General features: G+C 36.5%; 3 protein-coding genes across 8 annotated transcripts in view; 2 read left to right on the top strand and 1 right to left on the bottom strand.

Moving 5' to 3' along the window:
• The window catches only part of LOC139776487 (uncharacterized), a 126389-nt gene extending 120772 nt beyond the window's left edge, over window positions 1–5617 (top strand). For both annotated transcript variants that reach the window (XM_071713178.1, XM_071713172.1), the window contains one exon: window positions 50–5617. In XM_071713178.1, the coding sequence (XP_071569279.1) occupies window positions 50–287 (238 nt within the window). In that variant the 3' untranslated portion in view covers window positions 288–5617. The remainder of the gene's footprint in view (window positions 1–49) is intronic.
• A 1690-nt stretch (window positions 5618–7307) lies between these two features.
• Window positions 7308–9331, top strand: Dbe (KRR1 small subunit processome component homolog dbe). Its single transcript, XM_071713161.1, has one exon. The coding sequence runs from the start codon at window positions 7444–7446 to the stop codon at window positions 8467–8469; it is 1026 nt and encodes a 341-aa protein (XP_071569262.1). The 5' UTR covers window positions 7308–7443; the 3' UTR covers window positions 8470–9331.
• Window positions 8540–14980, bottom strand: part of Pgant2 (polypeptide N-acetylgalactosaminyltransferase 2) — a 187086-nt gene continuing 180645 nt past the window's right edge. For all 5 annotated transcript variants that reach the window (XM_071713111.1, XM_071713119.1, XM_071713145.1 and 2 more), the window contains 3 exons: window positions 14403–14622; window positions 13541–13751; window positions 8540–13183 (listed from right to left, as the gene is read on the bottom strand). In XM_071713111.1, the coding sequence (XP_071569212.1) occupies window positions 12914–13183; window positions 13541–13751; window positions 14403–14622 (701 nt within the window). In that variant the 3' untranslated portion in view covers window positions 8540–12913. The remainder of the gene's footprint in view (window positions 13184–13540; window positions 13752–14402; window positions 14623–14980) is intronic.

The following is a 14980-nucleotide window of genomic DNA, read 5'->3' as shown; positions in this document are numbered from 1 at the left end:
TTGTATCAAAATTTTTGTTCTCTTTAAGCAACATATAATTGTGTTTCAGGAGGCAAAAAGAAAAAAGGATCAATCCACCAACGGCTGCGATGGGCAGTCCAACCATGGCGTCGCCTGCACCTTCGGTGTTCGCTTCCCTCGCCAATTCCATTTCTGGTAGTCCTCTAGCGCTCACGACGCATTCCTCCAATGCGGGCCACTCGCATCCTCATCCAGCGTCCATACCTCTCGCTTTAGTAACTTCGTCAGGCAATTATCATCCACTGAACAACAAGTCCCACGAGTGACACCAGCAAGTGACCCATCAAGGGGACACTCTCTATCATCAGCATCATCAGCAATCGCACCAACAACAGCAGCACCATCATCAGCAACAAGCACGACGCTTGTGCAATCTACCGGAATTCTATCATTAGCCGATGATTTGATTTTTTTGACGCTATTAACCAAGGTAACATTCGGAGTACATTGGATCTCGATGATCTACAAACGAACTTTCGTATTCTTCATTTATCAGCATTGAGTTAATTTATCCATTCTTGATTTCCCCTTTAATTTCCAGTTTATATTTTAATATTTCGACTGTGAAAAGAAAATCAAGAATAGACAAGTTAACTTCTTGCATCTAGCAGCCAGCATCATTGATGATGCTATCAAATGGAATTCGATAGTAGCGTGTAAGAAATAAAGAATTCACGAAGAGATCACAAAGAGAATCCAAAAGAAGACAGTGCGACTAATCAATTTTATAGATAACTAATTGAGAAGTGATTGAACGAGAGAGTGTAAATGAAATGATATATTATGAATTGGACAAATCTAAATCCATGTTGATCATTAAATCATCCGCAGTTGTTATAAACATTTAAAGGGTATACGAAGACACGCTGCGTATTATAGCATGAATATTAATGTGCACTTTTAAGTATACGGAGAACTAATAACTAATTCGGTTGAATGCATTAGCGTGCACTAGTGCATATTAAAGACTGTTGTATAAAAATTAATTAAAGACGTAAGCATAGTATATACATAAACGGTTAAATGTTCAGCATAAGTTGTTACATATTTTTTAGTATGTCGTATGCTGCACATTTCATTAATTGAATGCGTTTATGTTTATTACGCTTACGCATCGAAATAATATATAACGTACTTTTTAATTTGTAATAGTGCAAATTAATATATCCAACTGCGCACAAATTCGTTATAAGATTCTTTTATCTGTATATGAGGCAATTGTGAGAGATTATTATTAATATTAGGACAATTTTTTTAAACGGACTAGTTTTAATGCTATGTAATGTTATATGCTTCAAAGAGCGTATAAGATGAAACATGTTGAAATATATCGGTTTTCTTTCTCATTTGGAAACCATTCAATGATGAACAAAAATTACATTTATCCGCAAACAGAACGGACTGACTTTAATGCTTATAGATCATACGTTGCCAATAATAGGAAAAGTTTGACGATTCTTAATTGCAACGTGATTGGTGTTTATAAAAATATGTCAAATTGTGTTTTACACATTTATATGAATATTTATATAAACATATTTATATGAACATTCTTTCTCATAAATACCGAATGTATAATTTTATATAATATTTACAGGATTATTTCTGATATATTTCAATTACGTTTCAAAAGGTGATAAATTGATGACTTTCAATTATCGGCTGTTCTTTTTTTTGCTATATTTGCTCGCATTAATTTACGGAAATTAGTCATCGCGAGAAAATGCTTATGACTTATTAATTTAACGGGTTCATTAATCAATTTGATTATCGATACCGAAAATTATTATCAACGAACGAGTTATCGATTACTGTAACTTCATTAAAAGCTATCCATTCACATAGATGTCTAAACGATTCAGAGCGCAATAAATCATGTAGAAAAATTACTCGTTTTTTTCTTTTCTTATTGTTAATAATTTTTTATTTATTCGATGGCGCCTTTGCTTCCCCGTGACAAACTGAGTTGTGGCGTCTCAATGATAAAATAGCGAGATCCGACAATACAATTGTACATATATAAATATATATACGTAGGCGTGTCTGTCATCGTATCGTACATATCTGTGTCACAGGGCTGTATATATTATACGATTTAAGGCCACCGAATATTACCGAGGATGCGACGCAAGATATGTTCGCGTGCGGTACCGATCTTCCGCGCGTGTAGCAATGTTGAGTACTTGCATCCTTGATGAAAAGATTTTCGACAGTCATGAGCGGTTAATTAGCGGTAGCTAGTAATACTGTAGATAACGCGGTACCTAGGTAATACGTAATGTATATATGATCACATACACTAAGTGGCGAGTTTATATATAAGCGTGCGTGCACTCTCGTACATCGAGATGGACGCAGTGGAGATTCGGACGTTTCCGACATTTTATGTTGTATTTTTTTCGTGGAAGTACACAGCAGGATACGTCACATATTTTTTAATGCGAGTGCTTTAATATATTTTAATATATATATATATATTTTTTGTTGTACATACTCCCTTTCGGTATATTAGGTAGTACTTTTCGCACTCCGCTGTGACTCTCGATTTGCGCTCGCTACGATCGATCCGTTTCCCGCGAACACTTTCGGTGATTAATTAAGGGCTATGATTTTAGATTATAGGCCAGGAAACGTGATATACCAACCACATTACTTATTCCTAAAACTCATGCGTGTGTATAGATTCCATTATTCACGTGAAGAACTTGCGTAAAAATGTATACATATAAATATATATATATACGGTGATCTTATTGTAATATCATGTAAGTTATCGACTGTGCATCATAGTATATACAAAATCTTTACGTGCATCTGCGTATACATATGCATATATACATATACATAAATGTATAAACGGACGTTGTATATAGTAGGATCTAATAGGAGATCGCGGATAATTAAGAACTTAGCGACGTGTACTATTATCATCATCATTATCACCATGTCATCATTATTATCATATTATTGCGATCACTATGTAGTCACAATACACATGCTACTGTTGTTAATGTCGCTTGTCGTGTAAATTACCATGCGACTTTGTATCTGACAGTGTTTTACTTTTTTATAACTGTATGTAATTACACGAGGGAAGCGCGTGTATGCTGTCATCACATGATTCCATCATTTTGCACGGTGCCACCGTACTGTTACGTTGCGCTACAAAATAATTCGAAACGTAACAACGGTATTTTGATAAGGCAAACTTTAAAATACATAGTTTCCTTCTAAATTGTTATTTCAACAAGCTCGATCACGGAAGGTTAATACACAAACGCGTTAGAAAATTCCTTAACAACGTTGAGTTGAGTCGAACTGTTAGATCACGCACGAGCAACATCCGACAGCCCTCCTTTCGTCTCATTTCATACTTCATCTCATTTCTATCCTTAAACCTGAACTCCCAGAGTCGTGGACCAAGCTGTAGCGAAAACACATTGTCGACAAAAACACGTGCACGGACAGAGGGGCGAATTATACTAAGATAAAAGGAGAAACGCGAATAAAAAAAAGAGTTCCTAAGGCCGCACATCCGTTGGCAGGTGCGCGGACGACGATGAGTGAAAAGAGGACAGGGAGGTAGAGAATACGATAGCTCAGAAAGAAATTGGAGAGAGGAGACAGTTAAGCAAAAAGAGAATCATAAAGGCGGGGAGAAGGTTATCGATTTTTGTTTTCGTCAACAGTTTATAGACAATTAATACGATAATGACATAGAGAATACGATCCCCCACTCCTCTCCTCGCTACGGCATCATCGTCGGCTGATTACTCGTTCGATATGTTGTAATGCGTTTGATAGGCATAATGCGCAAAATGGATAGACATTTTATTGTATTAGTTACATCCATCAATAATTATTATTAGTTATTATTATTTCATTATATTTTAACTTTTATTATTTGAGAATAAAAGTGCTAGAGAGCTTTCAGTTACAGCGGCATTTTCTTTTTGTTTGATTTTCTGTAGTTCCTCACTCCCCCATTCCTTTCAAGTTACAATTTTAGTTCGTATTCTTGTAGAAAGAAAATTATATTGGGAGATATTATGGATTACACGTTCGATGGAAAATTTATATATCTCAGTTTTGAGAATTGTTCCTTTTTTTATTGTTACAATTGTGATGTCGCGTTAGAGAAATGTATTTTTCTCCTACCGTCCTGTCATTTTCATCTGTGTGTGTATATATTATAACTGTATATACAATCTAGTAGTGAATAAATAATACTCGATTCACCATATATACGTGCGTTAGAGCCAATCTATGATCAGACGGGATAAGAAGCAGGATTAAAAATACAGGACATGTGATGAAGCAAATTCTTGATTCTAAATTAATATTCAAACATTTTCGACAATGTCAACAATCATAGAATTATAAATATGTAAATGGGTAGAATTTATTTCGTTAGTTTGTGAATTATCCAAACAACATAATAACTAAACTAACTAACTAAATTAACTCTATACAGAGTAATTTTTTATAAAGTACACACATTAAGTTTAGACCAAAAATGATACGAGATCTCTTGCTTTTTATTTCCATCTGCGTCATAATTGGCTTAAGGTGATTCTAGATGTTCAGTAATTAGGAGAAAACGAAGCTACAAAGCTCTGGGTATACCAATTAGTCGACTACTTGTAGAAGAATTTATACTTTCGACGCAAGACGCGCGATTGGACACTTTAAATTATGACCCTACTGAATGCCAAATTTCGAAAATTTGAACTAAAACATTAATCTTAAGAAACATTTTAAAAAAAGTACATTTAATCTTTCTTTAATAATTATACAATCAACTATATTGTGTGTAAAGTCCCAGAAAACAAGCTAACGTTATTTATTGTTATTTTGACAAAAAGTAACATCAAAAAGATGACAAGTAACATCAGCTTGTTACCTGGGGTATTTAACTTATTATACGAAATTGTTTGCACTTTGATCGAAGATTAATCAAAAATTTTGTTTGTTAAATTGGATAGTAGAAAATCATGGATTGTCTCAATTTTTGGCATCTTGCGTTTTAATTTAGAGTGCCCAATTTCTTGACGTCTTCGTGGAAAATTATAGGATTACCATAGGTTTTATTAACGTTCGATGTGTAATACGTTATCACGAGGCGCATAACATAATCGTGTAAGGGTAATACGCGAAGAGCACGGTATGACAGTTCTTAAAACGTCGCGACGATCGGAAACCCCCGTTCAAACGAGAACGATAAATCGTTTAACTATTTTGTACTAAGAATTATCGAGCGATCATGAACGACGGTGTCGCGATTCGCGAATTTTTTCCGTCGGCGGACTGTAATAATTAGACAAATTTCCTGCTAATGCGTGTGTCTGCAGCTGTCGCCTCGCATCTTTTGATGACAGGGCGATTTTTGTGGGATTGAAAGAGAAAGAGAGAAAGATAGAGCGTACGAGAGGGAGAAAGTGAATAAGTGAGAATGTTGAATGGTGTATAAATAAAATCATATCAATCATAAATAGTTCGTGTTATCTAGATATACTACGATTATTACAATTATTATTTATCACAGTATGATTAGTAAAGGATATTGTAATTGTATAATAAACTGGGTCATAGATAATCCTAGCTGTTCCGATATCTTCTATATGTGACTTGAATGCGTGGAAAAGATTGGCTATATTTTTAATCCCATATTATATTTTATTGACTTGATTTTTTAGTTTCATGAATTATAGCAAAAATCACTTAAAGAAAATATGTTATTTGGTTTAAGGGTAAGTAATAACGTTGCGTGGACGAAATAAAAGTAAGCTGTTTTATGAAATACAGAGTGGCGTACGTAAAACCGACCCTAAACGTAAAATACAGTTACGAAAATTGTTTGGGGCCATATTTCGTGCGCCACTCTTAATCCAAAACATGAAGAGTATTCTAAAATAAAGATTTTTATGAAATAAGTTATGTTTTAACGACAAAAGTGGATAAAAATACCATCATTTACCTTAGTGAAAAAATTTCTTATATTTTTTCCAGAAATTTTGTAAGAATTGAGACTTATAAAAAATTCTAAAAAAAATAAAGTTTCTCGGATACTTTCAAAAATAATTGAATGAGAATTTTCGGAACATTTTCAGTATATGTATGAAAATTTCCGACAATTAAGTTGCACAGATTTTCTTATACTTATTCAGATTTCTATAAAGTCATGTTGGAAGAATCTGAAATAGTATTATTATTTTGTCTGAGTTTTTCTAAAAAGACGTTTCAATTCGTTATAAATTTATTTAAAAATCTGAAAAAATTCTGAGCATTCTAAAAAAGTCTAAAAATTTTTATAGAAATTCTAATTAATAATATGAACAATTCTGAGACATTTTTCCACCACAGTATTAATTATTATTGTCGTCAACATGACAACTGATGATATAATGATGAACAGAAGTTAATAAAACATTTCATTGACTGATCGATAGTAAGTTAAATCTACTTTGGCAATAGATGGTACTTTATCATTTGTTGATATATATATGTAGTGATTTGTCGTCACTTCCAGTAGAGAGAAGCCTGATGAGAAGTCATCCCGGTCTTTTTCGTGGGACCGATCGAAAGCCCCTGTACACTACCGAGAATACATCCATTTTCGAAATTTTGGTATTACGTATTGGTGTTATACATGTAACACTACACATTTGCAGGTGTAGCACGGACGCGCACCAAAATGATGTTTTATCGGCAGTGTCGGAAAATGAACGTGGCTACGTAGTACCAATTTCGAAAATGGATCAATGGATATACTGGCGGTAGCGTACAGGGGCTTTCGACGGTCCCACGAAAAAGACCGGGATGGCCTCTCCCATGTTCGTTCTAGACTGGAGGTCGGAGGATGATCCTACTCGCGGCTCATCCTAGTGAGTAGTGTAGACGGGTGAAAATCATGAACTATATCAATGATTTTTATCCGTCTAAGGCCCAGTTTCACAGTGGCCAGTTAGCTTAACTAGTAGTTAACTCTCACTCTCTGTCTCTTTCTAACCTCAAAGGTTAGAAAGAGACGGAGAGTGAGAATTAACTACTAGTTAAGCTAACTGGCCACTGTGAAACTGGGCCTTACACTACTCACTAGGATGAGCCGCGAGTAGGATCATCCCCCAGTCTAGAACGGGCATCAGGGGCCGTATTCTGTTCCGCTTACCGACAATCGTCGGTGTCGGTACTGTCGGTACGAATGTGGTACGATATGAAAAACCTAGGCTGCGCAACGACACTTATCGAACCGACAGTTGTCGGTAGGTAGGAACGGAATACAGGTTCAGATCAGCGTTGGCGCTGAATATCATTCTCCTTCCGGAAGTTTGAAATTCCTCCAACATAACCTATATTCACCTACGAGCTACGAGGCCGAACGCGTACACGTTTATTATACATTGGCTCATCATTCTGAATCGCATGAGAATGGGTGGCTCGAAGAAAAGCGCGAAGGCACAGAAAACCGGGCCGGTCGACAATGCGTGGTCATTGAAGATACCAGAATTTAAAGAAGAAGATAATCCACATCGCCTGCTCGAGGAGAGCTCGTTTGCTACTATGTTCCCGAAGTATCGCGAGCATTATTTGAAGGAACATTGGCCGCTAGTTCAGAAAGCGCTGGCCGAGCATCACGTCAAGGCCGAGATGGATCTCATGGAGGGAAGCATGACGGTGAAGACTACCAGAAAGACTTGGGACCCGTACATCATCATCAAAGCACGCGACATGATCAAGCTCATGGCTCGTTCGGTTCCCTTTGAGCAAGCGGTGAGAGTTCTCCAGGATGACATTACCGCGGACGTCATAAAGATATCCTCTTTTGTCAGGAACAAGGATAAGTTTGTCAAGCGGAGGCAGAGGCTCATTGGACCAAACGGGTGTAATTTGAAATCCATCGAGCTGCTCACTAACTGTTACGTCGTAGTTCAGGGCCAAACTGTGTCGGCGCTGGGACCTTACAGAGGTGTGCAACAGGTGAGAAAACTGGTAGAGGATACCATGAAAAATATTCATCCAGTTTACAGCCTCAAGACTTTGATGCTTAAACGAGAACTCGCCAAGAATCCAAATTTAAAGAACGAGAACTGGGAACGGTATCTTCCCAAGTATAGCAGCAAGAACATAAGTAAGCGCAAAGAACCGAAGAAGAAGAAGGAGAAGAAACCGTACACCCCGTTCCCGCCACCTCAGCAAGAGAGCAAGCTCGACAAGGAAATGGCATCTGGTGAATACTTCCTGAAGGAGGAGCAAAAGAGGGCAAAGAGAAAGAGGGAACAGGAAGCGAGACACGAGGAGGCAACCAAGAAGAGGCAGGAGCGTAGGGCGCAGGCATTCGTACCACCCGAGGAGAAACCTGTTGAAAGTGAGACTACGAAGACTGACGTGGACATTGCTGTAATAAAAAGGAAAGTTCAACAAGGGTTGAAAAAGCGTAAAACGGAATAATGTATACGGGACATTTTTAAATCAATAATGTGTAAAGAGATGTAAAAAGTTAGGTTTTGTTACACAAATATAAATTGACGGATATATCCCGTTATTTTTATTAAAAAAACTCATTTTTATATAATTACTGTTATCGCATTCTTAACATATATATATATATAATTATTTTACATTTGCAAAATATAGAGCAGAGGAAATTTCAGATTAACATTTTGAAGACAAATATACCTAGAATACGCATTTTTCAATATTTTTTCCATACTAAATATTTCACAGAATATTTCGGATATTTTGAAATACATGAAAGGGAGGATTTTAAAAGAATGTTTAAAAAATTGACCGTGTCTTCATCTCTCTTTAAGTTTCTACTTTCAGTTCTGCTTATTTTTTATCAGGATATTTTATTCCAAGTATATAACATCTTCAATATGCACCTTGCGCGATTCGGCGCAAACGCCATTTCAAATCTTACGGCAAAATTATTGTAATTTGAAAGTAGCGGATGCCGAACTGACGCTGGGGATTATTTCTCGTTATCCAAAATTGCTCTTGTCAGACAAAATATTCGCATTAACGCATCGTATTTATATATGACAAGGATGTAAATGTTCGTTCAATGTACAGCGCGCTCTTATCCTATCTGCACCACAATTTCGCTTCTCGAGTATAAATTTTCATATTACTGGACACACGAATATTAACATTGATTGGTTACCCGCTATATATACTTAAGATTAAAAAGTCGAGAGTCGCTTTAGTATCTTACATTTTTTATTGATCTTGGAAGTACGCGACGTTCGTTAAGTTATATTATTATGTATATTATGTATATATGCCGTGAATATATATTTATTTACAGATACGTAGTACGATTGTGTGTGGCAATCCCCTTTTTTTTTGAACGGGAAATGCATGGAAGCGATATATAAGTATTCACGCTGATAGCGAAAGAAGCTATTCGGAAGAATTAGGACGGGAAGGATATAATCAATGAAATATACATAATTATTTACAACAGCGATCGTGTGAAACATAAGTTCGGTATTAAGGGACCCTGCGCGGCTGCATTTTCGTGTAGATGTACAAGTTTGATATCCCGTTATTTCATTTAAAGTTTCGTCAACCAACCTAAATTAAATTTGTTTCTTAACAAAAAAAAAACGATGCTGTATCAACAGTCACGAGTTTGGAAGCGCAATTTTGTTTATCAGTTAATGCCGAAAGAACTTTAATCTCCCCTAATTATCAGATTTAATCGTCAAGATATTTAATATTAAAAGTTAAGTATTCCGTTAATTAAGCTTGAAATTATTTCTCCGCCGGGCGAAGTTCGCCCTTAAAATTATCCGGAAACAAAGTTCCTACGTGCGCCGCTGAGCCTTGGTGCGGCGAAATCCTTTAATTCCAATGTTAACTAACTCCGTAATTATACCTCCTTTTCAATCTCTCGCGCTAAAGGAAAGTTGACTCAGTCGGAATCCTTCAAAGAATCTGCAGCCGAAAGGAAGCGCGATAATGATACGCGTAGGGATACCCCGTGTACATATTTACCATCTACGTATATATCGCTGTGGCAGCCGGTGCTCTGATTAAAGGAAAACGCTCTAAAAACAACGCTCTTTTCGCGACGATAATAAAACTCTGACATTTTCTTGATATTTTGATTTTCAGAAGCAATTCGAGATTATTCGTAATATCGCATTCGTTTAATTAGGGCACGGCCAATTTCATCGGTCGCGTATATATTATATCTACATTAAATTGTTATCGTTCTACGTATACAATATCGATATCAAAAGAATTTTTCTTAACGGATAATTACTACAGCAGCTGGCGTGGATGTAATATGGATGCCCGTGTGTATCATACAAAAGTTTTTACGATATTATATTATATGTATATTATTCATCTCACTTCGCGGTATTTATAGTCCCAGCGCGAAGAGACGGCAGTAAGACATTATCATCGGAAAGTATAAGTGTACAAAAGATCGCGTCTGCTAATATGTATTGCTATATTTAGCTGCGTTAGCTATCTTGATTTTCACTTAACACGTTGTAGGCGAGTAATGAATCCACACGGCGCTGCCGTTTTATTTTCGATTCGGTTTGACGCTCTTGAGAATTCTTATTTTCATATAATTTAGTTTTTACGGAAATCGAACTTCTTAATGGCCATTATTAAAATAAGCGTTACAACGTTCTAACGGGAAAAGATAAAAAGAAATTGAAGGACTTGAGAAGTAATACTTGTTTTCGAAAAGTAGAAATGCAAATTTTTTGGAATGTTATTACCAAGCTACAATATGTTAAGTATGCTCATACACCCTGCGCTTTTCGTTTATTCGCACAACCAAGTAAGTATACAATTAGTTACAAAAATAAATTTCTTTTCTGCAAATCGTAGCGCGTGCTTTTGAAGGGAACGCATATTGTTCTTCGCGATTTGTTCTTTGATTGGAGAGAAAGATGTCCGCGGATCTGGATGCGCCGCATACACTAACAATAAGACCAGATAAAAAGAATACGCATTGTACGAATCTAGCATGATTTTGGGCCCGGTAAAAATAGCGATTTCAGTCGCTGATAAGCTTCTTGCGTCTATATTTCAGTATACAAAGTGCAGAGCGTCTTTCAAATTTCATAAAATGATGTGGAAATTATACATACTTCATTGAAAATTGAATATTTAAATTACTTGATGTACATTGTGATAACATAATATAATTATAAAAGATTCTGCGTACGTTCTTATCTCGAATAAACAGCGAAAAGCTTCTCCGCAGTTGTTTGCATAAAAGCGTAATCTCAAAATGGTATTTGTGATAAAACTATCGATTACTTTAAACAAATAGTGCCAAGTGTAAAAGCTTTGGCGTATTTATTTAAAAAAATCGCACGTAAATAAATACATAAAAAAAGATGAGTTGCCCGTCGCAATTGGACACTCAAGCACGTACCCGTTCTAAAAAATAACTCGATATCGCCTTCATTAAATATTTTTTTATGGATTTACTAGAAACATACGTAAATAAACATATCGTCAGCTAAGGTTACGCCGTAAAACCGATTAACTGCCATAATTATATTTTTAATTCCCGGACTTCTAATCTATTTCTTCGTTTTGTCAACTTTTTAATTGCAAAAAAAAAGAAAAAAATAATAATTCAACTTTGTATTATTTCTTTATCGATCTGTTAGCAATGATTAAGTTTGATTAGTTATGTTCCATTAAAAGCATTATTACCGCATAGATTTGGTTTCAATCTGACTCTTCAATTTCCAATGTCAGTTTAAATTCATATAAATTGAATTTTATATAAATTTTATTAACGAAAGTTTCAAAAAAAAATTCTGTATAAGTGTTTATGCTTATATCTTGTATGTATAATTTTGAGATAACATTGTGAATTGAAGAGTTAGTCGCTCGCACGCAACATATTTTATAAAATTTCTTTAAATCCTTCTTTAAATAATACATCTCTCGCAGAAATAAGTCTGGTAATTATAAAGTACATGGATATTTCATCGCAATTATTTCTTTGTTAATACACAACCTCAATTTTTTAATAACATCATAAACCTCGAAAACTAGAGATTTTCGTGCCCTATGGATTTCTTTGAAGCTAAAACTAGTAATTAAGTATTAAATGTTAAGTGTTAAGAATGGCTTTCAACAATATGATTTTTACTTGTTTGAATCAATTGCATCATCAGTTGTATGAAGTATCGCTATTTGTGGATTCGGTATTTTGAAATATAATCAGCGTGCATAATCGGATCGCAGTACCAAATCAGTACACAACTTCCACTTGCATCACTGGCTCATACACACGCTTCTATAATTTTTATATATTATTTTATTATAAATAATTTTACACTTATCACATCGATTGCGAGATGTCAACCCATCAGGTTAATCTTTTGTCATTGTAAAAGTAGGATGATCTAGTGCCTAAGAAAACGATCGGAAGTAATGGAATTCTCATGGATATAGAAACTGAAGTTTGTTTGATTCAGAGTCACAAACGCTAAGCAGTCTTAAAACATTTTTCACTTTCTTTTGCGATATTATTCCGTTTTAGTGTGAGATGCGTGTACCACTTTTCGTAATATCATTAGAGGGAATTCATTAGATTTCTTTTAACCAGATATATCATCATCCGATCCTTTATAAGACAGGCTACGTCGGGAACTCGCGAACTCGCAAGTCAGCGTGGTACAAAATGAGGTTCTTCATCGATATCGTGAAGAGCCACGGTCACGAAGATAACGTCGGTCCACGCTCGAATCGATCGATCCGGTTGCGCGTCGTAGACAGCCAGTCCCTAATTAAGTAACGCACCTCTGACGCGATCGGCCTCGTTATACGATGATCACGTCGCGACGCGTAGCGATAAGAGAGAGTCCGCGGGTGAATGGCGTGTTCACCGCAACCATATCAGCTAGTGATTGTGGTTGTAGAGATGCCACCTCTGCGTCTCCGCACTCGAGTCGCACTTCTCCGCCGTGATGCCGCGCTGCGCGTGATATCGCGAGTCCACGCACACGGGGATTCTGGTGTGCCGTATCAGGCCACCCTCCAAGTGCCGCCACTTCTGATTCTCGCTGCCGTCGCAGATCTGCATCAGCAGCGTAGTACCTTTGGCGTATACTGGCAGGGTCAGGCAGAGATCGTGATGCTTGATCAGGCCGTCCTTCGTGAGGCCCCATTCCTGCAAAACGTATGTGGTCTTGTAAAATTCCGAGACAATTACGCAATTCCTCATTCACTCTGCTTTAACCCTTAACGTGTATACGTGGGTCTACGGCGTCCGAGATAAAGTGATATCTGTTCGTAACTATAAAACTTGGAAGCCTGTTAGAAGATGTTTATCAAAGAACAAACGATGTTTATCAAAAATGACTATAAAATCGTCAACTACAATGTAGACAGGTGTTTCATGAATTTTTTTTTAGATTTTTTAAAATACTTTAAGGTAGGGATAAACAGCGTTGAATGTGACAGACCCACGTATATACTTAGAAGGTACCGAAAAAACGTATACACTTTAAGGGTTAAGAACGTTTACCTGGTTACCACCAGTGTCGTGACAAGGATAGAGACCGACGTTTCCGTCGAGAAGATGGCCCATGCTGTCCAAGCAGGCGGTGCCCTGCTTCAGAGATCCTCCTGGACCACCCTCGCTCGTGGGTATGACTAATTCGGGGTATACGTTCTTCAAATACCAACTGAAAGGCTTGCAATGCAACCTCCGTTTTAGCTCCATTCTATCTTGGATGCTGAAACGGATAATTATTCGCAGAATTAATATAACTGAGATTTAATTGTAGACAGCAAAACGTCTGTCATATTTACGAAATATATCAGTAAACTCGTCAGACGAGCATTTACGCAAATAACATGTAAAGCTGCGTTCGCAAATGCTCAGCAATAGTATTGAATTTGTTTCAAGCAACGGGGTTTATTCAATATTCGTTACATTTTTCCAGCAACAGTTTACGCTCGGAGATTCCATTTTGGTGTACAGTTTACATATTATTGATAGAAACAATTTACATATCTTTGCTGTAAAAGCACCATAAGTATGAATCTTAGACGATTTAAGATTCATGTTTACGCAATGTTTGTGGCAACAATATGCAAAATTGTTTTTAGCAACGTTTGCATGATTTTGCACACTCATGTTTTGCTATCAGGGTATCCTCCAAATCCTGTCAAACGCTCTAATTGTCTATTTATATGCCTAACAATATCAAAATATACACTGAAGCCGCAACTTGATATAAAGAAAATAATTTGTAATAGATATTCCTGAGAGTGTTCGATATATCACAAACTTTAATGCGGTGTTAAGACAATAGGATGAAATATAGCGAAATCAGGGTATTGCTTAAAGTTTAATTGAGATGTCAGCGCGCATCCAGGCTTACTTTCCATAAGGGATGTTTCGTGCTAACGGCACGGCATTGTAGTAGAACTGTTTGTAGTCGTCCATCCATACTTCGGCGGCGCGCCTCGTGTTTCGAGCAAACACGTTTCCGCTGCCTCCGGGGAACGAGTAAGGATGACGTTTGCGAAATACATGGCCCACACGTGAGCACGGGATAATCTCCAAGCTGCCACCGCATTGCCACACGCGAAACGATATTTCTGAAAGAAAGTTACAAGTGCACGCGGTAAGTGCTAATGTTAAACGTGAGGCAAAAGGTGCCAAGGGGGGCTATAGAAAGAGGAGATGCATGGACTTCCTTCTCTATCATATTGTGTCATATTACTCTTTATTTTCTTGGGATATTTTATGTTGCAAATTAAAAAGGACGTTGAAAGAATCTCTGTCAATCATTTATATATAAGAGAACGGGATTTATATATATATACATTTTATTTGCAAAGTTTTGTTAGCTATTGGAAAAATACTACTTCTAATGCAAATCTTTCATCAAAGTTATGCTAAACTGAAATAGCGTTAGGACTTTTTCAAAGAAACTCCACAATTTCTCTTCTGTCC

The sequence above is a fragment of the Temnothorax nylanderi genome, unplaced genomic scaffold (genome assembly GCF_030848795.1).
Source record: "Temnothorax nylanderi isolate EJ_2023f unplaced genomic scaffold, tnyl_v1.0 TNYL_tig0005_pilon, whole genome shotgun sequence".
NCBI classification, from domain to species: domain Eukaryota; kingdom Metazoa; phylum Arthropoda; class Insecta; order Hymenoptera; family Formicidae; genus Temnothorax; species Temnothorax nylanderi.
This window is presented reverse-complemented; position numbering and strand designations above follow the sequence as displayed.

Excerpts from the sequence above, each read along its gene's own strand:
- Dbe (XM_071713161.1), top strand. The coding sequence starts at position 7,444 with ATGAGAATGGGTGGCTCGAAGAAAAGCGCGAAGGCACAGAAAACCGGG.